Source organism: Toxotes jaculatrix, chromosome 4, assembly GCF_017976425.1.
Source record: "Toxotes jaculatrix isolate fToxJac2 chromosome 4, fToxJac2.pri, whole genome shotgun sequence".
NCBI lineage: Eukaryota > Metazoa > Chordata > Actinopteri > Toxotidae > Toxotes > Toxotes jaculatrix.
Genome location: NC_054397.1, coordinates 7,286,629 through 7,312,416, shown reverse-complemented (window position 1 = coordinate 7,312,416; position 25,788 = coordinate 7,286,629). Strand labels below are relative to the sequence as shown.

At 38.1% G+C, this 25,788-nt stretch overlaps 3 protein-coding genes across 4 annotated transcripts in view; 1 reads left to right on the top strand and 2 right to left on the bottom strand.

Annotated features, from left to right (window-relative positions):
• Window positions 1-5,063, bottom strand: part of fbxw7 (F-box and WD repeat domain containing 7) — a 115,432-nt gene extending 110,369 nt beyond the window's left edge. The window contains exon 1 of the mRNA XM_041036017.1: window positions 4,609-5,063. The gene's annotated coding sequence lies outside the window, so the exon portion shown is untranslated. The remainder of the gene's footprint in view (window positions 1-4,608) is intronic.
• Window positions 5,064-9,599: 4,536 nt separating this feature from the next.
• On the bottom strand, window positions 9,600-19,312 carry tmem154 (transmembrane protein 154). Of its 2 annotated transcripts, none has more exons than XM_041036398.1 (9): window positions 19,152-19,312; window positions 18,225-18,290; window positions 16,524-16,553; window positions 15,725-15,787; window positions 15,144-15,359; window positions 14,725-14,779; window positions 14,218-14,294; window positions 13,552-13,594; window positions 9,600-11,405 (listed from the first exon to the last, which is right to left on the bottom strand). In XM_041036398.1, the coding sequence occupies exons 1-8, from the start codon at window positions 19,246-19,248 to the stop codon at window positions 13,563-13,565; spliced, it is 636 nt and encodes a 211-aa protein (XP_040892332.1). In that variant the 5' UTR covers window positions 19,249-19,312; the 3' UTR covers window positions 9,600-11,405; window positions 13,552-13,562. The 2 variants fall into 2 exon arrangements, with proteins under 2 accessions (XP_040892332.1, XP_040892333.1); XM_041036399.1 differs by having other exon boundaries at window positions 15,177-15,359; window positions 19,152-19,306.
• A 2,362-nt stretch (window positions 19,313-21,674) lies between these two features.
• Window positions 21,675-25,012, top strand: tma16 (translation machinery associated 16 homolog). The gene is made up of 7 exons (XM_041037007.1): window positions 21,675-21,743; window positions 21,890-21,993; window positions 22,725-22,762; window positions 22,945-23,029; window positions 23,269-23,417; window positions 23,523-23,565; window positions 24,059-25,012. Exons 1-7 carry the CDS (start codon window positions 21,741-21,743, stop codon window positions 24,237-24,239), a joined length of 603 nt encoding a protein of 200 aa, XP_040892941.1. The 5' UTR covers window positions 21,675-21,740; the 3' UTR covers window positions 24,240-25,012.
• Window positions 25,013-25,788: the final 776 nt, after the last annotated feature.

Sequence of the window (25,788 nt, the reverse complement as noted above, 5' to 3'; positions counted from 1 at the left end):
CCCAGATGGTTCATGCCATCTTTGTTGACCCAGGGTATTCCTAATATACAGCGGAGAACTTAAACATCTACACTGCCACTGCCTCCTCTCACTCTGATGAAAAAATGCTATATATTGAAGCGTTAGTTGTAAATATCCGGCACTCCACACAGTTGAAGAAGTAAAAAGCGAGCATCCTAGTCACAGTTCAGTTATAAAATCCTGATCCACCACAGAGCATCTGTTAGCTGAAGAGAGGAACAGCAATATAAGGGGCTGTAGGCTACCAGCGTCTGGTACAAAAGGAGTTTAGCTGACTTCACAAACATTTTGCACTGGAGCAGCAAAACGAAGTGAGTCATGCTGCTCTCCATTTCCACCAACCTTACTCTATTTCCATTACAGTTAGTTTTGTTGTTAGATCACAGTTACCCCCTTTCCACCAACAAGAACCAAGTGCTAGTTCTGCTTCAATTTCACATTCATAATAATGCTCTGGTCCTAGTCTTATTGGTCAGGATAATCCTGCCCCCAGCACCTGGTTCTAGATCACCAAGTTGTTGGTGCCGCACTGGAACCAGTCTCCCAGTCTTTTGCCTGTTGAAACGCAAAGAACTGGTTCGAGATTAGGCACACGCTCTGAACTGGCCCTCAAACTGCCTTAGTGAAGAGGTATGTGAGACAAAACAAAGTTTGTAAAAGCTGGTGCCCTGCCATGCTGTTTTCCTGTCCAGACAAAAAAAGAGCAGTGGTGTGACTGACAAAATGAGATTATTTCAATTATCCACAATTGTTTGACCCCGTTGGAAAGTTTCTTCATATTTTCTGTTTCTCTCTACAATCTACTGTCAACAATGGCCAAAAGAAAACAAAAAAAAAACACAGCACAAAGAGAACTGGTGTTTTAAATCCGAAGAAAACAGAGCAGAAATCCAAAAAACCTTTTACATGGTTGCAGTTTCCCCATTTCCCCAATAACCCAAGATTACAAGATATGTTTCATAACTGGGTTAACATTCAGAGGGATAATGTGGTTGCCTGGAGGAAATATCTTAATCAGCAAGGCTCCACAAAATAAGTTTGTGAAACAGTGGTCATCAGCAATTATTAGACTCACGAATTTAAGCATTTACAAAATGTGCTTCTAATTGTTTTTAATTACTGGTCTACAGTGAACTAAAGTTCATTATAGAGCTACTAAGACCAGTCTTGTCTCAAAGAATGTATACCACCTGAGCACTGCCCACCACTTACACGCTTACTAACCAGTCTTACTCCGACCCCCTCCATGTTTTGTCAAAACGAGCTTCAAAGCCAGGAAATCTCACTGTCCATATGAGAATGGTTTTAGGAAGGCCCTGGGGTCAGTAACACAGCAACAGTCAGGACTGTGGGAATGCAAAGCTTTCTGCAAACAAAGTCTAGGATACCCCTCATCTCTCAGTCTCCAAGGCCTTGCAGCAATAATCACAGCCAGAAAGTGGTGATCCATGTGAACTGAAACTATGCCATTCTTGTCTCAATATTTGTTGAGATATCTTTGTACTTGCATTCTCTGGTCCTCGCCTATTTATAATGCCTCAATCAAAGAGATGGAAGAATACACAACTCCATATACATTAAATTACAGGATTAACTGTAGCTGTTTAGTTTGTAGACAGTAAACTTCCTCTTTTTGCTTTCAATTCCTGCACACACTTAAAACCAAGAAAGGCCCAATACCGATTCAGAAGAAGAAACATGGTGAAAGCAAGAAACACCGAAATTAACATTCCTCCAAAATGTCCATATCTGCTTATTATTTGTCTAATTCATCTGTCTCCACAACATGGATTTTTAATGACTGTGGCACCATGGGTTGCAGCAAGACATGCAATTTGTAATTATCAGTCCCTTATTATGGAAATCTTTTGTTGTAAAACATTCATCACTCCAGAAACACTGGTCCCAGCTTAAAAATGTCTTATTGGCCCAACCCACATTTGGTTTAATGTCATATAAGACAAGAATAGCATTAATAGCATAGCCAGAACCTGCAAATGCTGGCATTTTTTCCCATACATTGTGTAATCATCAGTCCCTTATTTTGGAAATTGTTTTTGTTGTAAAACGTATTTCATCTATTACACAAATACGACCCAAAGTAAATTTTTTAAACAGTAAGGTGCTTAAGCTTTAAACTATAACACCAGAACAACTCCTACACAACCCAATACAATGGCATTGAAATAAAGCCTACCTTTAATCTTCATGTGTTCAGCTTTTGTTGACACTGTGTCAGAGAGAGATGTTGACTTAATACTATGGTTTTGGTTCTTTGTGCAGAAAGTTGTTTTTAAATCACCTATGTAGGAAAAGCCTTGTTGAAATAGATGCATTTATAATTTCATAAGTAAATAGGCAAATATCTCTTTATTGACAGTGCTCAACAGTTGGATTTTGTGGTTAGGTTCTCTGCATTACTTTGATCTTGTGCATAAAAGAAAACCCCCTCTGCAGCTGAACTTGTATGATCAATGTGATTAAAAACATTTTTACTATTTCTTACCCCCTGAGGATATTGTATAAAAGACAAAAAACAAAACTACAAAAGATAACTAACAGAAAAAAACATGATCTTTTTCTTACTACGTACTTACTGTTTCCTTTCTTGTTTATTACAACTTTCATACTGAACATGAAGACGGCCACAGTTCGCTGGTCCAATCACAGCTGATTAATAAAAACACACTCTACAGAGAGTTATAGAGGGTTGTTGGGGTTATTGGAGGTGTTACCTGTATGTTCTCTGTTTTCATCGGTTGACAACATATATACAGATGAGTTCACATAATGTTGTCTTGTCAAAAGAAAATTCAGTCCTTGATCCAATACACTGGTTTTCAGTCTTGACTTCAGGACCACCCTTCCTATCTCATCTAGGACAGACTCAGACCTGAGAGGTCAAGAGAAGGCAGTTAACAAAGAGGTAGGGTGGAGAAGCAGTTGTATTCCCCTTGAGAGAAAAGAAGTGCCACTGGTTCATAACCCCTTTCAAACCCACAGTGAAATCGGTTCTATCTGGGCTGACAATGCATGTCAGTCAAAGTATGTCATGTGACCTTCCCTTACAATCTTCCGCCTGGGTGACATGGGTTTAACTGTGTCAACATTTTATTTTAATGTGATGTTTAAGTTAAATTTAACTGACTTGCAGACTAGAAAAGCAGCACAAGACAAAGATGCCATATGGTCCACTAAGAGAGAATTTGGGTGTGGAGAGAAGTGAAACTGAAACTTTTTTTAACTTATGTCATATATTTCTATGCAATTCTGTTGCTTAGCAGTAATGTGTGATGATCAGTTCCAAGACTTGAGTCTGTAAATGCACACCCACATATTTGGCTAACCAGACATGGAGGGATGGGGGACAAAATCAGGTTGAAAGTGAAATCATTCCAGTAGTTTAGTCCTGGTCGCGAGCAACAAATATAAGCACCATATCCTGGTCTCAGAAAACTTTTTGAACTCTTCTGATTAAGTTGTCAAAGAGTTCTCTAATAGAAATCAGGATACTGTGGCATATACAAATAATTTATGGAATTTTTCCATCATTCTTTGCCACATGAGCCAGTGCATTTACACCTCAAGTTACACTGTAGTTAGTCAACAAGAAAATGATGGTAAAAATGATGCAATGATGATCTACATACTGAAGTTAGAATGATAAAGAAAAGGTAAAAGATAAATTGTATTGTCAGTCTGGTTTAGCTGTTGTGAGTTCACCCTCCACCTTGAGTCATCTCAGTCGGTACTGAAAGAACAGCTTTTCTGGATGTCAAGAAGTCACAGACATGCAATTATCTATACTTGGGAGCTAAATAGCCACGTTTCTCGGTGTTCATGGGCTGCAACTAACTATTTTTCTGAAAGAGTCATCTACCAATTATTTCTGCTATTGATGAAACATCAAAAATAATGCTACGTATGTAATTTGCAAAATCAGAAGTTCCTGTGAACCCACTTTGTCTTCTTAAATCTCAAGTCTTTCAACAATCCATAAGTAATGCTGATTGTCATTACCCTGTTAATTCGATTTATCCAAGTAGAGCCACAGAACTGGGGCATGAATTAACTTCGCATGGGGTCAACTTGCATGAGACATTATATCCTGGATAGCAGAGTAAAATATCAGATAACTCGTTTGCTGAATCGTGCCTACGCGTTTCTTTTGCACACTAAGGCCAAATTAAATAAAATCCATACTTATTATGTTCTCTTATTAACGTGTTGCACGGGCATTAAACTCCTCGCACTTTGAAGCTTTCAGCTCAGTTAATGCAGTTTGTTTAAAGGCTCTATGTAAGCAACCTGAGTGATCCAGAACGGTTTAACAAACTCTGCCAACTTTAATTTGTGCAGCTTAACGTTGCCACACGGTGCGTTCAGCTACAGCGAGTTAAACGATCAGACTATAACTTCTTTCAGGTCGATAACAAGCTCCACATCAGCGCTAGCAATGCTAACGCGGCTAATCAACGAGCTACATGTTAGCTGGCTAATGTTAGGCCCCTTTCCCACTGGTACATCACTGCACAGCAATATTTCACTGTTGTGATCTTGCACTTTGTGATTTTACAGTGTGTTTACCTCAGAAATGTAAAGCTGGACAAAGGCGGCGGGCCTCCCCCGGCGGCTCCTTCGGGACGTGTATCCAAAACCGAGATTTGCTGTGGAGCTTGATGAGGCTAGCGTTGGAGGCTCCGGTGAGGTATAATACGCTCCTGCTTCGTCTCTTGGCTTCCCATCTGCAGCAACGAGTGTTTGCACCCAGCTACCAAGAGCTACCGCGTTAGCAACATCGGCTAACTAGCCAGTACAAGCCGAGTTCGGGTACTGCTAACTGGCTAGTAGCTTAAAACACCCCTAACGTGAGCCGCTATGTCAAACTAACTCCTGTGTCCGTGCACCCTTTGACTCTGTTCCTTCACTGGGCACCGTATGATGGACTCCGACCATTACAAGAAGGAAAACACGTCCAGGGAGACCAAAATTCTGCCGTTCACAGGCTCCTCGACAATCGCTAGATTCGCTCGTCTCCTGACTCTCCACCGACTGGTGTCGCAGTATGATGATGGCACGTTTTTGTTTGTTAGCGGGCGCTCAAATGTGACGTAATTAAATGCTCCAAGCGTGTTTAGATAATAAAGCTAAACTAACTGACTATAATTTTGCTGTAAAATAACAACTGTAAGTTAAATAAAAACTTTAGTGGGGTCTATGTGATGCAGGATTTTAAAACATATCTTTATATATTTTCTAGCATGTGTATACAGGGTGTGTATACAGAATGTATATGGTAATAACCTCGTTTTACCACAATTAATATCACTTATTGATCCCAAGCAAATGTACTTCTTTCTTTGTCTGTGCAATTCATGTGGTGGAATGTAACTAACTAATGCACTTAGTTTGTCCTTTACTTGAGTATTTTACTTTATGCATTCACCAAGCACTTTATCAGGAACACCTGTGCACCTGCCTATTCATAGAATTATCCAATTAGTCGATAATGTGGCAGCAGTGCAGTGCATAAAATTTTACAGATGCAGGTCAGTTTCAGTTAATGTTCTCACTTTGACCGTTGCATAATTGCTGATGACCAGCTGGTCTGAGGGCTGGTTTGAGTACTTCTGAAAATGCTGAGCTCCCAGAATTGAAACTTTAAAGAGTTCTCTAGAGTTTATTTAATGAATTAGATTAGAATAACGAAATGTATTGGATAATCATATATAATAATAATCATAATAATATAAAATAATAATAATAATAGACTTCACATTTTTGCTAAACTAGTTGAAATCACAAAAAAATAGGTTGTTTTTCTTAACTTTACTATTCTTACCCTACATTATTATTATTATTATTATTAGTAGTAGTAGTAGTAGTAGTAGTAGAAGTAATAGTAGTAGTAGTGTTTATGGTATGAGCTTTGATTGTTGCTCTCTATTTATATCTTTTTTTTTTTTTTACATTTTTATGAGGACAAATGGAAACTGAAAATTCTTTTTAATCAATAAAGTTTTGAGAAAGAAAAAAGAAAACAACAGAGGAACAAAAAGATTCCAAATCCAAATTTGCATGGAGTGTCACAAATCATGCCAGATGAAAACCTAAAGCCCATTCTTCTCAACGTATTGAGCCATGCTCATTCATAGACAAAAAAAAGCAAACTATGGTGGATTAGTGTGTTGCTGCTGCTGCTACTGCTGAAGTTAGCCCTACAGTGCCAGCTATGGTTAGCTTTGGCTCATGGTCATTTTCATGCCTTGTATCTGGATCCTCCAGGGAAAGTCTGAAACCCTGAGATATCACTAAGCACCAAACATGTGATCCTGACGAGCGTGGAATTGAGGCTGGCATCTGGTCAATGAAAACTAAAAAGCAGACCCTCAAAACAAAGGACGACTGTAAATATCCTCACTTTGTTATTAAATGTACTCAAATAGTGGTTTGAAAGCAGCTGTAGCAGTATATGCTTTTATGGAACTTGCTCCTGAAATTGACTCCTCACAAAAAAAACTTGTCCGGAATTTTCTGTGGTTTCTCTGCCTGCTGTTTCTGTCTTTTTTGCCAGTGAAACTAAACACCAAAAATATACTGGAAACGTCTGAGTGTTGTATGTGTTGATGTCAGGGCTGAAACTAGGATCTTAGAAATGCTGAGATCATATCATAATACTTCCACAAACTCACATCCCAGCAGATAGTTTTGAAATGATTTAAAAATAATCTGTAAAATATTCGGTGAATTTAGATTAATTTATTCATGTTAATTCATTCAGCTGTTTTGTTCTGTCTTTTTTCTTTGTTTGTTTTTATTCATATAAAAACTGTTTTATGTCTGAGGGTTTCCCTGAATTATGGTATAAAACTGTATTTTCCAGCCTTTTTGACTTGTGACCTCTTAAATAAAGTTACATATGTGAGACCCCTCCATACAGGTTCTGAAAAGCTCAACAAAATCTTCTCTCTCAGACAGTTTCAAAGAAGGCCCAAAGAAGAAAGTATGCAATATTTCATCAGAAACAAAACAAAACAAAAAGAATAATAACTATTTTTGGTAATAGAAGAGATCCACTGACCCCTAAATCTTTTCTTTGAACCTTTTGGGAATCACTATGCTAAAAGGTGGAAAAACAAATCCTGTTATATGGAAAACTGCTAAATTGTTTTATTCATGTATTTATCTACGTGTTTTTGCTCTCCTGGCTGGAACCAAAATTATAAGCACCAAGTCTAAAAATCATTGTTATATCTGCACTGTCAAATGGAATCAATTAATCTTTTCTGATCAACTGAAAGTTAATATAAAGGTTTTACTAATTTCAGCCTTGATTTCTTTGTACTGACTCTGGTACAACGTGGCATCAGGAGCCACCACAGCACTCTTCATTTCAAAGGAAGAACTCATGAAATGAAAAGCAAATGTTTGTATGAATGTTGTAAATGTCTGTAATGTTTGTCAGTGTGACTGAACACTTGTTGATTTAACATCTCAAGTTTATTGAGCTTGTTTTCTCAGTTCAGTTAGCTTAACTTAGTTGGCTTTTCAAAACTCATGAAATAACTTCTAAATGATTATTAAACCAAATTCAGTTAACTCACATTTTTAAGGCACCTGGGGAACTTACTAAGTTGAACCAGCTTAAAATGATTTACTGTGTTCCTTAAATGGTAAAATATTACATTCAAATGTAAAATGTAAACTAAAGTTTAAGTCCCTAAATTCCCACTAAAAATTCAGTGCATGACCTCTGTGTTTTCAGTGGTAGCCACAGCCCGTTCACTCTCTATCAAATGTTGTCCAATTGGTGCAAAAGGCAATCTTTCATAAGAGGCAGGGGAAAGTTTCACATGGTTCAAATCGCACATCACAACTCTATAAAGGACCAAATTCAAAACTATTGTGAAGTCTCCCATAATGACACGTACACACACTCTCGCACACACTGATTCCCTGGTGTATTATGTGTTTTCCACTGAAAGATTGCCCAAGACTGACTGAATGTGATGATTGCGACAGACAGACGATGCTCCGTAACATCACAGCTCTTGAAGGCAAACAAACACGGCTGCTGGTGCGGCTGTGAAATGGAGCTGATAGAGTGTGACAGGCAGCAACATTGCCTGCCGGGTAGACAATGATTCAGTCGACAAAGCTTGGTAAATTCAGAGAGACGGGTCACTGGAAATATGATGTTTTGAATGTGTGTGCCAGGGGATAACATCACATCATTCCCATTCACTATGGCAGACATGCCTATAAACAAAATTATAAACAAGTGTCTCAGGTTATAGGCACAGATTTCTGAGTCACTGCATTACCCATTGCATAGTGTTTGCTAAAGTTGTGTTTGGTGAGAGGAACTGTTGTATTTACATGTGAACCAGTTTAGTTAGGCACAGTGTGGGGTGATGCTGCCTTCGCACACAGTCATTGAAATCCTACACATGCACAACTATCTGAAAGTATGACAACTATCCTACAGTGTATTAATGTAGGCATAATTCTAATCTTTATTTGTACAGCAGCCCTAAAACTGTCCCGTCTAACCCTGGAACAAGTTCAACACCTCTGCTTGAGGATCTAAAGCTAGGCACAAACTTCATATCAACAAATCCTCCAACCTAAATGACAATATACTGTAGGTCATTTGTCCAGTACCCCCAATACAACCCATAGGAACATTGAATAATAATATACAGTATGTGTAAACTTTTAGACTTTGGTGGGTGAAGCTCCAAAAGCATTGGATCCAAAATGTCCCATAATGAAACTGAAGTGTATTTTATTAGAGCCTCCCTGACTGGTATACCAACATCTTTCAAACTCCACGCCCCCTCTTTGTAATACAGGGTTTCAGACTTGACAAAGCTTGTCCAGAGGCACAGGCACCTTTGTGGGAAACAGTGTAAAGAGGCTAAAACAGGTGTGAATTTCTGGTGAAAATCTTGGCCAGTGAGGGCTGTGCTGTTTGTAGCCTGTCAGTTGTTTATTGGTTGATAATCAAGCGATAGATTATCAACCAATAGTCAAGGTGATAGAGACAAGAAAAGAATTCAAGATGGTTTCTGTTTTTCTAAAATTTGAAATTGATCTCATTTTAGAAGTTATAAGAACATGACTATACAGGCCTTTTGGTTTGATGCTCCAAACTTAAAGGGAGAGCATTTTGCAACAGGCTTGATACACCCGTGTAATCAGTAATTCAGTATTTCCATAGCTGTTGATTATGAAGGTGCCAATGTTTAGTCAGCAGTGTCTGACCAGCCTGACAGGACCGATGATGAGGACACTGTGTGGTGACAGACAGAACAGCTGTCTGGGAATCTAATGGGAAAGAGAGTGAAAAGCAGGAGAGGAGTGAGAGACTTATATCTCATTTGTATTCATGGGTTTGCATGGATTGTCTGTCCGGGCTCCCCCAGATCTTCTTCTGGTATGAATTCAGCTTTTCACAATTGACTATGAGACATACAGAGCTCAAAGAGGAAAGTGGAGCAGACTCACCAGTGGATTTACAGCAGGAGACATAAGAGCTGAAACAATGAGTGTACAATGACAGGAACACATGTTGGTCACACTTTAAACCTGCTGTATTTACAGTACAGATTTAAGTTTCTTTTAAATGTTTTAAGTAACACTTATGCCAAGTTGAAAACAACACACAACTATAATTTTAACAGTTACACAGAAACAAAGAAGTGCATGAAGCAGGTTTATTTCTGAGGCTTCTTCTCGTTCCTCCGTGGCTTGAATTGTACCTCATTTGTACATTGTTTAGAAAAAAAGTGTCTGCCTAATGAAGTAACTGTAAAGAATTGTACGATTATACCTACAGTATGTAAGACCACATTCAAGACTGAGGGTCATGCTAGTACTTTGACCCAATGACAGCACTACATGACATGTCAGGGCATCACCAGAGTGATTACAGTTCATCCAGAGGGAGACATGAGCGTCTGTGCGATAATTTCATGGCAATCCATTCAATAGTTGTTGAGACATTTCACTCTGAAACACAAATGTCAACCAAATTTTTGGCAATTCATCAAATTGTCAACATCATGGTGGCAACTAGAGGAAAAGTCAGAGGATTACCAGGATACATCGTCATGAATGTCTGTACAAAACGACAACACCCCCATCTCCGTGTCCGTTTTAGCCATGTCAGCATGGCTAAAAATTTTCATATATGATGATTTTATCAAGATATTTACTTTATTGAAATCTTTACGCAAAGCATCATCAGCAAAAATAAAAACACTACTGCCTTATATTAAATATGTACAAAAAGAATTCCATGAAAACAATATCTCTTGCTACTCTGTTTTCCCATATTTACAGTGCAAGATTCTACAAAATACTACATGACACTTACAGAAAGCAGTGCTCACATTTATATCAGTGTAATGACTGCTTAGATTCAACACTTTTAAGCCAAAACTGGTAATGAAATATTGGAACAGCAACTGTAGATATAACGTATTCAGTCAGACAGTTATCTATGGTGAGATGAAAATCTTATCAGTAGCAGCTTTTAGGAAGCTGCTTCAGCAATGGGCAGTAATTTATCAAAAGACTCAGAAACAGAAGGTTCCTGATTTCACACTCCGAGATTTAAATCAGTTTTCAAATAAAAAACTCTTTCTCCCTAAGTCCTAACCAGCTCTGCATAGGCATGGAAAAAGGAGTGGCCTTCTCTGTCATGCATGCCTACAATCTTCAACAGGATATTTCCCCATTAAAACCTGCAGCTGGAGGGAGTCACACAGTATAATACAACAAAGAGGCTTTGAGCTGAAGATAAGCCATCAGCAAAAACTATGAGCAGTCATATCTGTGAAGGGTGGAGAAGAGTATTGGCCTCATGCACTTGAGGATGACCACACACTCTTTAACTGGATGAATCAGCAAACTGGGAAAATTTGGTATCCACAGCACAGTGTTTTTTAGGTTTACACTTTCCTCTCAGGCTGATTTTATAGCAGAAAATACGGTACATTTTCCAGGCATAATGGACAGTTCAATGAACAACCAACACACACAAAGCATGAAAGAAACAATACATGAAAGGCAAAACATTGACTATTGTCATCAAATAAAAACCTATTTAACACTTTTTAAGTCCAATTGTTGCATGTTGCTATCCACTGAAGACTTCCAGGAGGAATGGCAGCCAAGTGCTTAGAGATTCATTTTTTTTCTTGCTGAATATTCAACTGTCAAAACAAAAATAATGTCTGTAAGTGTCTCCTACGTTTTGTGATGTTTCCTGGCAGTCAAATTGCCTCCTGTGGTCACATATTTAGCTGGATTATTGTAGAAAGGTCAGAACATCCATGTTGCCAACGATGCATGGGAGACTGCTGTCCTTTGTTAACCTACAGTAAAGGAGTCATGGGAAAGAGAGGTGACAATGTCAGTGTGAGAGATGTAGAGAGAGAGAAGGGCCAGTCCTCTATCATCTCTGAACTCTGGTGACGGAATAGTTTCACTCTACGTTGTGCAGTAGATTACCGGTACTGCAACTAAATTTGCATGGTGATTACAGCTATAAAATTTTTTTTTCCCATTTCTGGTAAAACAAACAAAACAGCAACAAAAAAAGCCCATGAAAGTAGAGAAGTATAGAAATTCAGTTAAACCAGTTGCTTCAGAGTCCTTGTGTCTCCTGTTTTCTCTCATCCTGATCGCAGTGAGGGAACACCCAGTCAATGCCTCTAATGCTTACTGACAGTACTGTACAGTCCATCTGTAGCCTTACTACTGTTGTCGTCAGCACACAAAAGGGTGTTGTTGACACAGCATCAAGAAAGAATCACTGTGGTCATAACAAACTCATAACACTGACAAGCTTCAACAACACAACTAACCGCAACTCAACCTACACTTTCTCTCCTGGTTAGTGTGAGCTGAGCTGAAACACACTCAGCACAAAACACAAATTAAAGACAACACAGAAATATTTAGGTTGTTAAATGTTTTCAAAATTGTACACTAAACTTCAACATTTGTCGTGTTTATTAAAACATGCACGCAAGTTTTTAATCCTGTTAAGTGAGATTTCCACACACTGAAGTGGAGGCAGATATTCCTCCTGTTCATACTTAGCTACTGTTTTGTGTTACTAGTGGGCTAAATGTTTAAAGCTACACTAATCAATAAATTATTTTTAAGAGCAGTAGGTCATGTTTGATGTAAAAAGGTTTGCTCATTGTGACAAACCCAAGGGGGATTGTAAGCCAACTCTACAGTCCTCCTCAGCTTTATGGAAAGCTTGGGTGTGTTTTTCAGCTCAGTGTTTTGGTTTTAGGTGTACAGCTTTTCTGCTTTGGTGGGATAAATCCACAGTACAGTACCTGCCCAGCAACAAAAACAAGTACCCAGACTTACTTTCATCAGGTGGACAAAAACACAACACATCTTTGCTCTGGGTCTGCTGGATGTGTAAATAGACAATTGTGTGCTAACATGCTCACCACAACAATTTTATAAAGTGATACCATGTCAATTTTGTATGTATAGTTAGCCGTGCTACACCCAAGTGGCTAACAAAATCAATTAGTGCTGCTTTGAGCAAACAGTTGTGCACTTTTTTCCTCCAGTAAACTCAATTTAGAGTGTTTTTTATTTCTTTGCTGGTTTTCAGCCACTTTGTTTGTTTTCTTAAAACAATGTTTTCTAAACACCTGAACCAAACCATTTTTCTTTTGAGAGTGGTTCTGCTAAGGTTCAAATTCTTCCAGTGCAAAGTAACTGGTAAGTAAACCTGCATTTTAAATGGTTTCAACAATATTGTATATGCTTTCTTTCTTTAATTTGTCTCACTATTGTGCCTAAGTTGCTGAGGGATTTCACAGGTCTGACAAACAGGGCACAGCTGCTGCAGTGGCAGCATCACATTTTGCAACCACAGCCACAGTAACATCACATTTACTTCTGTTTTGAGATCTCTTGTGTAACCTACTGTGTACAGAGTGCCTCTCTGTTGAATGAAAGTACCGTCTAACCCTTGCAAAGCTTTGGAAATAAAGTCCTGAGAAAAAGCAGTGTGTAAATGACGTTGGTCAACAGTTAGCGGAGTGGACCTTGACCTTGCCTTCCCAGCCCTTCCAGTAAGGAGACTATCCCAGGGTTAAGTTGCGCCACACTTCCATGCATGCCTGTTGTAATCACTAACAGATGTCGGTGTGTTTGTGCTTTCAAACAATACCATGTGTAATGACGAAAGGGTCACAGTTCATCAGTCACAGCTATACCGAAACCAGCTGGTGCATCACAACAAACAGGCTGGCAGATAAAAAGGAAACTGTGTGGAGAGGCTTCTTCTTACCCAAGTTAACCGTTGATCTGTGTCGTGTTAGCACTGTTGTGCAACAAGCTGTAAGTCATAATGCTTCAATGTGTAGGCCGTAAATATTTACATTTTTGTTTTAAGAATATTTGTAGTAAGATAGTTCATTTGAAGAATGCATTCACTTCGTGATCACGTCAACATTTTTCATAACAAATGTAAAATATGCTCACCAGCATTACAGTTATGCATGTGTAGAGTCCCCTGCAGTTTCACCTAGAACAAGCAAAACCAACATGAAGCAATGACTATGTCATGAATTGACATCAGACAAGACAGTGACATTAGGCGTCTTGCCCTACATTTAATTCTTATAAAGCAACAGTGACCTCTGCTGGTTAAACTCTACCAACTCTGGTTGTGCTCTCACTGGACAATTTATTCAGTGCACTTTGATAAAAACTAATGCAGAATAAAACAGCAAATTCCACCTTTGTGAAGGTTATAAAGTTCAGTTTTGTTGAAGCTCTTTTAGAGAGATGCTGATTCAACTTTATGCTCATTATGCAGAACGTAGTTTGCGGTGTTATTAAACTGTATGGCATTATACTGACAGGTATTTATACTATTTACTATACTGTCAGTGATATAAATGGGTTGGACACAACCTCTCCACAATGAACATAAAGGTGAATCAACACAGTCTAAAGTGGCTTCATACAAAAACTGAACATTAAAACCATCATAAAGGTGCAATTTATTGCATGCCTGTCATATTAGATTGCACCAGTTTTAGCTAGGTGTGCCAAATAAAATGGCAAGTGAATGTATTTCTGACAGATTTTCAAAGCATTTATTTTTGTGCACTTTGTTGGGTTTTGTTGTTTACAGAAACCTACCCTCTTTTTTCATCCATTGGTCCAACTCCTCCATTTCTAGCTCCAGTACAGAGGGTACATCTTCTTCAAACATGGGCCTAAGGGGCACAAAATGTTTTAGACATCAAATGAGACACTAAGGTTAACTAACCAGCTTAATGTCTTTCTGACACCAGCAGCTGCTTTCAGTTCAACAGTCCATATCACTTGATAGCTCCCACTTGGTGAAAAAGAACTACAGACATGTCAACATACTGTAACAATCACTATTACAATCTTCAATTTAATCAGCTAATTTTATAGGAGCTATACACTGTTTGGTGTGACTACAACTACAACTCGTGTGAAACCCAAACCTCCTTTACACATAGGCTGAGTTTCCCAAACAGGACATTACACAGTGAGGCTAAACCCTTACAAAACACAGGACAATAAGACGCTGTAAAATTAATACAGATGAAACATTTTACGTGATCTTCAACATGCTTTAAATTTAAAGTTAATTAGGTTATTATTCGCAATACTTACATCGGCACCTTCTCTGTGCTGGCTCCATCCAAATATGGATCTTCTTTTCTTGGTTCTATGAGAAGAGAACACACTTCAGTAATCATTATTAAAGTGGCAAATAGCAGTACAGCAACTGAATAAAGTACATCTGTAACTTAAAATATCCAAAAACTAAATAAGTTGAGACATGTTGTAGTTGTATTACTAACAGATGTTGTTAATGTGTTGATAGCTGAGTTGTAATTAAATGAATCATAAGAATGATTTAACACCAGTTTCCCCAAATTACATTACAATTACAAATATATTTTCCACTTAACACTGTGGACAGGTGCCATTATACATATTCTGTTGTAGAGATTTCAATGCTTTAAGCACCCACGGCAAAATCTCTGCGTGGGAAATTTTTTTTTCTTTTGTGATTTGAGTGAACTGACCCTTTAATGTGTTCCCTCTTGCAATGGATATACCTTGGTTTCTCGTTTTTGTATTCCACCTGCGACTGATGAAAATTCCACAAACTATCATGCCGATGACTACAACCACCAGCACCACAAAAATCGGGATGATGATGAAACCCAAATTCTGGTCAGCGTCCTCTGGTGTGACTGTGGAACCCATAGACTCAGGGTCTGCGTATGTTGGTGTAACATCTGCAGAAACAGTATAACAATGACCAGTCAGTCACCATCAGCCGTGGCAGCAGTTTGGGGAAGACGTTACCGTCAGGCTTACCTCACAGGGTCATGATTTGTCACTAATAATAACTACTGTCCTGAATGTCCTACGAAATGTACCCTGCTGAATTTCTGCAAAATAATCAAAATACAAAACCTTCTCTCATCAAATCAGATGGTATTTGTTACAGGGTACTGTTGTTATTGTTGTGTCATTTTGTCTAATAATTAATACAAATAGTAGGCTATATGTTTAAAATTATTTTTACACAGGAATATAGAAAATCTTGACACAAATCAGTTCTGTGTTGGTATGTTTGGCTGTGATTGGTCTGACATACCATCATCTCCAGAGTTCCCTTCTTGCTCTTGATCTGATGCGTGTGCGTTCTCTTCAGGTGAAACTATCGATAGAGGAAATAATTATTTTACCAAACGGTTTCAGTGAGCATTGACTAATGTTCTAGCTTTGTTTCCTCTCTCCACATGTGCCAACAGGTGTCATCAAATGGTAAAAGGATATCGAATGCTGTGTAGTTGGAGACATAGTACAGGGCAACAATATCCTCTCATTCCAGCAGATTAGAATTAACTATGATAATTTTTTACAGCTTTTTGCTTTTTACAGAGAATTGTTCCAAATGGAGTGGACAAAATAGTAGAAACACCTCTCTGAATAATGTGATGCAGTTCAACAGCACCACAAACTGCAGCCTCCAAAATAACCATTAGTTGAATCAACATGTCTCTAAAACAGTTTCAGCAAAAACTTTGTGAAAGTCATAACTTTCACAAAGGTAGAATTTGTTGCAGTACTGTTGTATTATGCTGCATTCATTTTTAGCAAGGTGCACCTGATGAACTGCATAGCAGTTCTGGTCTGAGGTACTCAGATGGAAAAAATCTTTAAATGTTCTCCTCACCTGTGGACTAAGACCTTTGTGCTGGGAATCAAAGAAATTCAACTTTGAATCAGTGGTTACAAATTGTAACGATTGTTAGTCCAATTTGAAGCTTTTACAGACAAACCTTTCTTTTATTATTATAAAATTTAGAGCTCATACTGGAGCTACATGGAGAAAGACTGATCATTATAGATCCATCCATATTATCATAGTATATAAGCTTTTGTGGACCTACCTGGGTTTTGTGTGGTGGAGAGAACTGGTGCTGAAGTGGAAGAAACAGTTTTGACAGTGAGAGCATCAGATCATCACGATGACAATAACACTACTGAGTCTCATTTAATATACACCACAAGGCCAAAAGTATGCAGACTACCAAAGACATCACACCCAGAAGAGACTGTTGAACATCTCAGTCCAGAATTGTGGGCATTACAATAACGTGCTGCCTCCACTCCTCAGGATTTTGTTGTAAAGACCCAGTAGGTCCAAAGACCTACATCTACACAACGATCCTAACCAGAATGGGGAACAGATAGTGTCCCTGAGAGAAACAGGTGTACTGAAACTGAAAGTTAACCAAGCTTGGTCTCATAAAAGGAACCGAAAATAACAACACCTTAATATGAAAATACTCCATTACATTCGAACCCTTGCGTTCAAAATCCTGCAAAAGGGACCCTAAATATCTAAAGTAGGATGTATTAATTCTGTAAGAAATTGGCCCCTGTGACAGAGAAAGCTCTGCTGCCCAAATTTTTTGTGCACTTTTATATATTTTTTGAAAGTCAGCTTATTATTATTTAAATTGTTTATGATAAACCCTCTGACAAATTTAAAGGAGAAATCAGGGGAATGGCAAACAAGTCATGGATTTCTAAAACAGGCCAAAAACAATGGCAATAAACCAAACATGAAAAGTTTATTAATTACCAGCAATAGCATGGCTGATATTGTCCTCACCTTGTAAGTCTGTGTGTGTGTGTGTCATCATGACAAAATGTGGTCCTGGAGGCACCTGCTGTAGCAGGAACTACTACAGAGGTGATTTTGAGTACTTTGGCAAGTGTTATATATAACACTATATAGATATATATATATAACTCTATGTATAACTCGCTTGTTTACTCTGTCTATATAGAGTTAACAAGTCTGAGCAAGCATTTGATAATAACTTTGAAATGTTTGATTTTTTAATACTCAGAGCTCAAGACACATTTCATCAAGTGCTCAGTGTATTAAGGTTTATTTCCCAGCACTATGAAGGAGTCTGTATTTCTCCACCAGATGTCTATCCCTGGCAGTTTGAAGAAGGCTTTGAGACAGTATTTAGACTTCCTTCTGGGAAACAAAATTTTGGGAAAATGTATAAATGAAGTTAACAGGATAAATAAAATATGACAAATCCAAATGATTAAATGTGGTGTCACTGGAGGGACTTGGACTCATGACTTTAATATTTCTAAAATTCTGGCCACAGCCCTGCAGCTCTGTACAAGTCACACAAGTTCTTCCACAGCAAAGTCTGAAAACAATTTCTTCAGCAGCAGCTTTGCCATGTTGAAACATCTTCCTCAAACTGTTGCCACAAAGTTGGAAGCTAACTATTGTCTAAAAAAAGCTGTTTATCATAACTGGATACTGTTTATATACTGTTTTTAATTATTTACTGCTGTAACAATGCTTTTTATGCTGCTCTGTGTCCTCTTGACCAGGTCTTTCCTAAAACATATATTAGTGAGACTTTTACTTGGTGAAATATTATTACTAAAGGAAAATTATTACTATTTTTTTTAAATCACAACTGAGGGGCTCTAACACAAAACTTGAAACACGAACAGACCCACGCATGGACATCTCTGTCTACACACTGGCCACATAGTTTATTGTCAGTGTATTGTTTTTTCTGGAATATATTTTATTGTACATGCCTCACCTGTCATATAACTGCTAGCCTCTTCTACTGCGTCAGTCTCGCTGTCATCTTCATTTTGGCATAACACTGCAATCCAACACCTTTAATTACTTTATATCATGCCACTGTTACAACATTGTAAAGGACAGGCAAACTTAAAAGAAGACATTTGCAGCATTTATTTTAAAAGTGAACCACCCAAGTGGAAGAAGACTGCTCTTTTGTAAGGGGTTTCATCCGGCAGGTTTTAAAAACATCTGCAGCGGAGGAGAGTAACTATCACCAAGTCAGATCATACAGGAACTTACAACTTCCTTCTGCATGATTTCAAATGGTTGATTACAAAAATCAAAATGGTTGTGAAATTCTCGAATTGGACAGAGCAGAGTAGGTGGAGATATTCATCTCGTTGGGCAATTTGTTCCTGACAGTGTTATCTTGTTTCTCTTGGTTGAGAAAAAATTCAAGATTTCAAACAACACAGGAAAGCCCATGATCAGCTTTTACTGTAAAATCATAATATCCTATGGTGTATACTGTAACGGTTTAAAAGGTTGCTTTGCTTTGCTTTGTAAAATTTCAAGAAAGGTTTAATTTCAAATGCAGTAGGGATTCATTTTCTAAACATGGCATAGCTTTGGCAAAAAGTGGTTTGAATTGAGATAAAACCAAAATGAAGCACACAATGAAAAGTTTTGTACTTTAGTTCATCAAGCTTTGCTATTCAATCTTTCTGCTCTGTCAGCCACTTTTCATTTCATTATAAAAGTAACAAAGGTTCAACAGGGTCAATAATAAACACTCTTAAGTTTCAGTCTACAAGTTGAACTTGCCACAACAAGAAAAACTGACTAAAGCACAAAAGAGAACACAACAAGGAGACAGGAAAGCGGGGAGAGCTGTCTTAATTCAGAGAGTAAAAAAAAAAAACAATGTTCCCAGTCCTACCTGTCCCAGTCAGTGAGGTCAAAAGCAGCACCAGCAGCAGCAGAAGAGGGGTCTTCACCCGGGGGCCTCTCATGTTACCAGGCAGAGAGGCAGACATGGTGCCATTGTGCGCCAGTTTCCTTCTGTACTGTCACAGCATCACACTTCCTGATTTGACTTCACATATTAGATGGAAGGAAAAGAAAAAAAAAAAACCTCACACACCCTCAGACTCACACAGATAACTCACTCGGATGTGATGCAATCAACTGTGTGCTTGTAGCCACAAGTCTGACGACTCCTCAGCTGCAGTACAATCACATTCCTGTCGGTTAGGTATGCGGCCCTACAGTGTGAGGGGGAAGCAGAACAAACTTTAAGGAAGGAAAAAGAATTTGTATGAGCTCAGTGAATGCCAGCTGGTCTGGTATCTCTTGAGAAAACTGTTAATGTGTTTCGCTGCTGCTTAAAATAACTCCAAGGCTGTGAATTTGTTTGTTAATCTGTTTCTTGATACTCAGCTCAGTGATGATCATAAGTCACTCTTTGTGGTGAAATACTGGTCATGAATTCGAGGGTCATGCTGTTACGATTATCTATGGGCGAAAGGCTGTTGGCCTACTTTTGAAAAGACTCTACAGTCTTTTCTTCATCTAACAGCAGAGACATGGTGGCAGCAGGTTTGAACACGATGCTGGGCTTTGTGATTTCTACCAACTGTGACTATTGTCAGTGCATCAAAAATGGCATTAGGAGACAATATAAAGTACACTGAATACAGCTGGGGGTCATTTCCCAGAGAGAGTTGGGCAACATGTGATGATTCTTACATGACAAATATCAGGCTAAAGGGTGAAGTAACCCAGAACAATGAATGTTCTTTGAGAACAAAACTCATTCAATGTTGAAATAGATATAACTTGATTACCAGTATTAGTATTAACATCAATCAAAAACTAGAGAGTCTACAACAACAGCATGCTAACACAGTCACAGTGACAATGATGACAATGATAACAAACTGAGTACGGCTGAGGCTGAGTTGAATGTCAGTAGTTATACAGGTATTTGGTCATAAACCAAAGTGATCTCCAAACAAGTTGTCCTAAGAGGGACACTGATGTGTGTATCCAGTTTTATGACAAACAATCCAACACAACTAGACATTTGTACAAAGACAGAATATAGACAAAGAAAAAGAAAGAGAAAAGGAACAAAAAAAAAAGAAAGAGAAAGAAATCAAACAACATCAAAAACAACATGGGTCATGAAGCAAAATGATGGATCTGAAAGATTAAACAGAAGGGCCTGAATATAATGGATATAGGTGCAAAGATCCATGTGTGGGTGGACAATGGTAAGAGTGTCTGCACTGAGTGCTAAACTGTGTGCTAAAGTATGTGTGTGTATCTGTGTGTGCACAGTAACTATGGCGTGTTGCTTGATGTGGTTTTAGTCTGGAGACCATTGCTGCAGGAATGGAAGGTTGTTTTCTATTTATTTTTTTCAGTTTTGGTGACCTAAGCTTGTTTGTTTTTTCATTTTTACCTTAGGCAGCTTACCACTGACCTTATAAGGTTATTTACTGGACTTGAACTGCTTGATAAAAAGCATAACTGCTGTTCCTCAGAAGATTTTATTCATCAAACTGAGTAATACAAACTGAGCCAGTCTGTTAAAGGTGTAACTCACTTCAGAGGACACACTGTTTTTTTTTTTTTTTTTTTTTTTTTACTATGAGCGTCACTGATGACGTTATGTTTTAGAAGATGTGTGCACAATCTACAATATTGCCTTTGTTTTGCTTTTTAAATTTGTATTACTGTCATGGTGTCATTGTGATAGTGGCATTCTTCTGGCATACACACACACGCGCACACACACACACATTTTAACTTCTTGTTAAAACAATGAAGAACAATAAAGAAGTTCCCCAAACAGTTGCCACAAAGAACAGTTGGAAGAACAGTTTTGTCTATTATACCACTGTACCCTGTAGCATTTAAACTTTTCTTAAATTGAAGTAAGGGGACAACAGCAAGAGAGCAATAGTACACATATTATTTCGTGATGATCTTTAAAGGAAACCAGGGCCTGTTCCCCTTCCTCATATCTGATCTGTTTTACATATGAACCAAACAAAGCCTGAGGTGCTGGAGGAGCCTCACTGGTCTCGACTGGTCTCACTATGGCAGTTCGAACTGGACTGATCATTATCATCATCTCAGAGCACAAGTGGGCACAATCACCATGTTGTGTTTTATTCTCTACTTCTCTTCTGTCCTTGATTTAAGAGCTTCCTAATAAATCACTCAAAGTTCTGAGAGAACACAGTGTTAGCTTTTATTAATATTAAAAGCATTTTTTTACAGTTTATTACTAATGACTATTACAGAGTAATAGTGTTAGTGTGTGTTAGTTAAAACTTCCTATTTTATAACAAATTGGTTTTTAAGTGACACGTTTAATGATCTTGAATTTGAACACGCTGAAAACAGGAACCTTGTTGTTTTCCCCGCTACGCTTCCGGATATAATTTGATGACGGACCAGACGGCTTCCGGTGCAGTTGTCAACAGAGCAGCACCACGCGTTTTTCTGAACGGTTAAAATGGTAAAAATCATGTGTACCGCACTCTAAACAATTAACGTTACTAATTAAGTACGGCTATTGTAGCTAGCTAAATTTATTGTAAACGCGAGTGCAGTTGTTTAAAAAGCCAGATTAAAGTTGTGACTGTGAATTTATCTGTTTTTCAGCCAAAGGTTCAGAAAGGAAAAGTGTCGGAGAAAGTCGTTCACCCTTACAGCAGGAAAGCGGCTTACCTGGCCCGAGAAGAAATCAGACAGAAACGGAAAGAAAGGTGTGCGTGGAGAAGAAATAAAACACAGCAGATAACACACAGCATTTATAGTGGAACATGTCTGTGGCTCTCTGCTGTGAGCTTTTAGTTACATGATGCCACTATTTTTAACCGTTGGTTCTGTATTGTGTTTTGTGGAGTTGCTGTGGCATTTGTAATAGCTACTACATTTAAAATGTTTTGTGACAGATTTCAAAAGCTTACTACTGTGTTAGTAGTGTTACCAGTAGTTAGTAGTGCTACTACTACTAACGATAATACAACAATAATTATAAATAATTAACAATCTCAGTAATTATTATAGTTAATTATTTATGAAAGCAAGAAAGTGATTTTTTAATTTAATTATTATTATTTTATATTGTATTATTATTATTTTTTTTTTTTACATCTAGACCAAATCAGACAAGGTCCAGATAACAAACCATGATATTTAGACTTGAGTCATCGTTAGTCTTGTCCAACACCCTTTCACAGTAGTAAGAGGTGCAAAAAACTGGAAATCTATTTTAACCATCCCCTTAACTGCCGAATCGGAAACTAGCTTCACAATCGTGCAGCAAACAGACAAAATGAGCCTTTCTGAAAATGTTGATGCTCTGATTTGTGAACTTAAAATATTGGAAACAAAATAAACAGTAATTGTGGCATGTACATAAGTTTGGGTTGAACATACAGCGTTTTAAACGAAAATGATTTTCATGATTTTCATTTTTTCTCTGATACTGCAGGCAGAAAAATGACAAAGCCACACGTCTGAGCAGCATTGGTAAGATGGTTTTTCATTTATCCTTTTATTTTAAGCATCTACTTTATATTTTACATATTAGTGTATTGAAAGGATAGGACAAACTGATGAGGACAGGAAGAGGAATAAGGATTAGGTTTTAGGATTTGTGCTTATAATGACCATGATAATGATGAAACCAAACATCTTCTCTTTATTCACAGGTGAGAAGCTGTTGTGGTTTCAGGAACAGTTGGATCCAGCAAAGACATCTTACACCAGAAAAGATGCCTGCGACATTATCGAGAGGTCATGAGAATTTTGTACCTGCAAATAATGTGCACATTTTTAAATTTGTATGTGTTTTGGAGCAGTCAGTCATTCACTGTATTTAGGTTTCTTACTTCATCATTACCATATGACAGAAGCAAATCATTCCCATATTTTTGTACAAGATAGTTACAGATATTTTCTCAATTACCCTGTTTTTTTTATTATTTTTTATACAAAACTTGGTTTTGTGTGTATCTGTGTTTGTGTATGTTTAGGTACCTGCAAAGGTTTGATTCTGAACTAGAGCAGATTGAGTTGATGAACGGGATCAAAGGTCGTCAGGGTCGTCTCCATGGCGCCAGAGAGGCTGTCATCAAACAGACCATCGAGCGGGAACGTGCACAGTATGAGGGCGTCGGATTTGGTGAGTCCTTGCTGTATAAATATACAGTTTATGCACACACACATTTATATATACCCACACAACCGTTGTGAGATTATGCAACAATGTTATGTTGTCTTCTCTTAGAGATCCCAGACATCATCAATGGAAAGCATCTGAAAACATTCAGGTCAGTGAATTGGACTAACAACATCTGGCTTTACTGTTTTGCTGTCAGTGTCCAACATATAAACAATTATTCAACGTATGCAACTTTTGACAGAATGTGATCATGTAGAAGATGAAATTAGTCTTTTACTGTTACCATGTTCCTAGGAAAACAATCACTGCATCACTTCAGTGTCTTTACAGCCTGAGAATAAGACATGTCCTTTTCTTTTAACTTGATTATTCGGTCTTATATAGTTAGATAATACGTATTCTAACTACTTCCATTGTAAATTCCACTGGACTTAGAGTGGCTTGGTTCATTTCCAGTGAGGGGAATTCCTTCCATGATTAATAATACTCTTTCTTAGCGGTATGTTGTATAGATTGGATAAAGTACTTTACCTTGTGTAAAGAATATAATCATGTGTTTTTAACCATCGGATCAGAATACGAGAATTTATAAACCTCCTTTCTGATCTTTGGCGTCGCTGGTTGATTCTCTGTTTTTGCAGGGAGTGGACTGGAGATCTGAAGAAACTCCCAAATATTAAACTGCGAAAGGTGTCTAAAAAAGCTCTAGACACGAAAAATGAAGGAGAGGAGGCAGAAGACGACGATGACGAGGGTGACGACAATGACGGGGGTGACGACAACGATTTGGATGAGAAGGTTCTTATGTCGGACTCAAACTGAGGCTCTTCATATTTGACCGTGTCTTAGTATTAAAGCGTCAGTTGTCCTTTCAGGACAGCTGAACACCAGTCGGCCTCTGGCAAAGACTTTTTTTCAAATAACTGTTTTCTGTGAGATAATGCTGCTACTCCAGTACTGTCCAGAAGATGGCACCAAAACTGTGGAGATGGAGAACACAATTTTTATCAGTCTGCCTTCCATGAAAGTCCTCCTATTGGTCAGTAACTTAACACCAGCCTCTAAGGGGTTCTACATTCATTGTTTATTATACACAAACAAATATGCATTATATGTAACCTGAATAATCCATTTTATCCAATCAGAGATAGAAAAAATGTTTTGACAAACACGTTGAGTGCTCTAATGTTGAGGTGGACGTAAGACACAGAGAAAATTGTATTTCCTGTGACTTGACAGTGACACTGGTAAAAAACCAAATTAAACCTGTAGAAAAGTGGATAAGTGTAAACAACAGTTGCCTTTAGCAGATTGACCGAACAGTCACTCAAACAGTGCGTGAGTTCAAATTGAGACAAACACTGTTATAACCTAATGTAAAACATGGACAAATGGCAACCATGAAAGGTCTAATTACATTAATGTATAAGTAACGGACCTCGCAGAGGAGGACCACATACAGCTGCAAACTGTCAGAAGGAAATGTCATGTAACAACTGGGCTACTTGAGATTTGCTAATTTAAGAAATACTCAAAACGTTCCTATGACAGTAAATGACTTTTCAAAACATTAAAAGTTTTAGATATCAGACTGATCTAAATATACTGTTTAAATAATTCTTTCTCTATTTATAATATCTGACTCTTTGGTGTCTGATGACCTGATTGTCCAAAGGGAGAGTTAAGGCCTCAGTATGCTTCAAACAAACACCTTGTTGGACTGTTTGTGTCTAAAATCTTTCCAACTCCACACTAGATGTGTGGAGGTGTGTGCAGGCTTTGAACCTCTCTCAACTTTGTTTTCATTTTCACCGTGTCTCGTTTATAAAACCGACCGCATCACCACAAATGACGATGACTGTCCCACACTGTGCACCGTTACTTCCATTTCAACAACTGTCACATCTTCCACGTTGTGGTCTGATGAACGTAGCTGCATGGAAAAACTGTGAACACTTTCTTTTTTAAGACAAACTGCTTTTTGGTAACCGTTCCATGACCTTTAAGATCTTGCGTGAGTGCCTCTGAGAGTATCTGAATATAATGTTTGGGAGAGGCTGCATCAGCAAGTTCCAGCTTTAATCCTAACTGCGTGCTCAAAGGCGAGACAGTAGGCAGAGTTTGATCATCTCTCCAATGTGCTCTCTTTCACTTTTTACAAAGCTACTTCTGCCACTTTTTGTATTTACAAATGAGCGTCACACTATGAAAGATGGTCCAAAGGTGTACACTGTTGTTTTCATTTCACGCCAGCAGGCTTTCAAGCACGGCCCTTCAGGACAGCTGTAGACACGTTTGGCTTCAGATGTGATGTCGTCCAAAGTTTGTTTGAAGCATACTGAGACCTTTGATTAATATCATCCACTGGGTT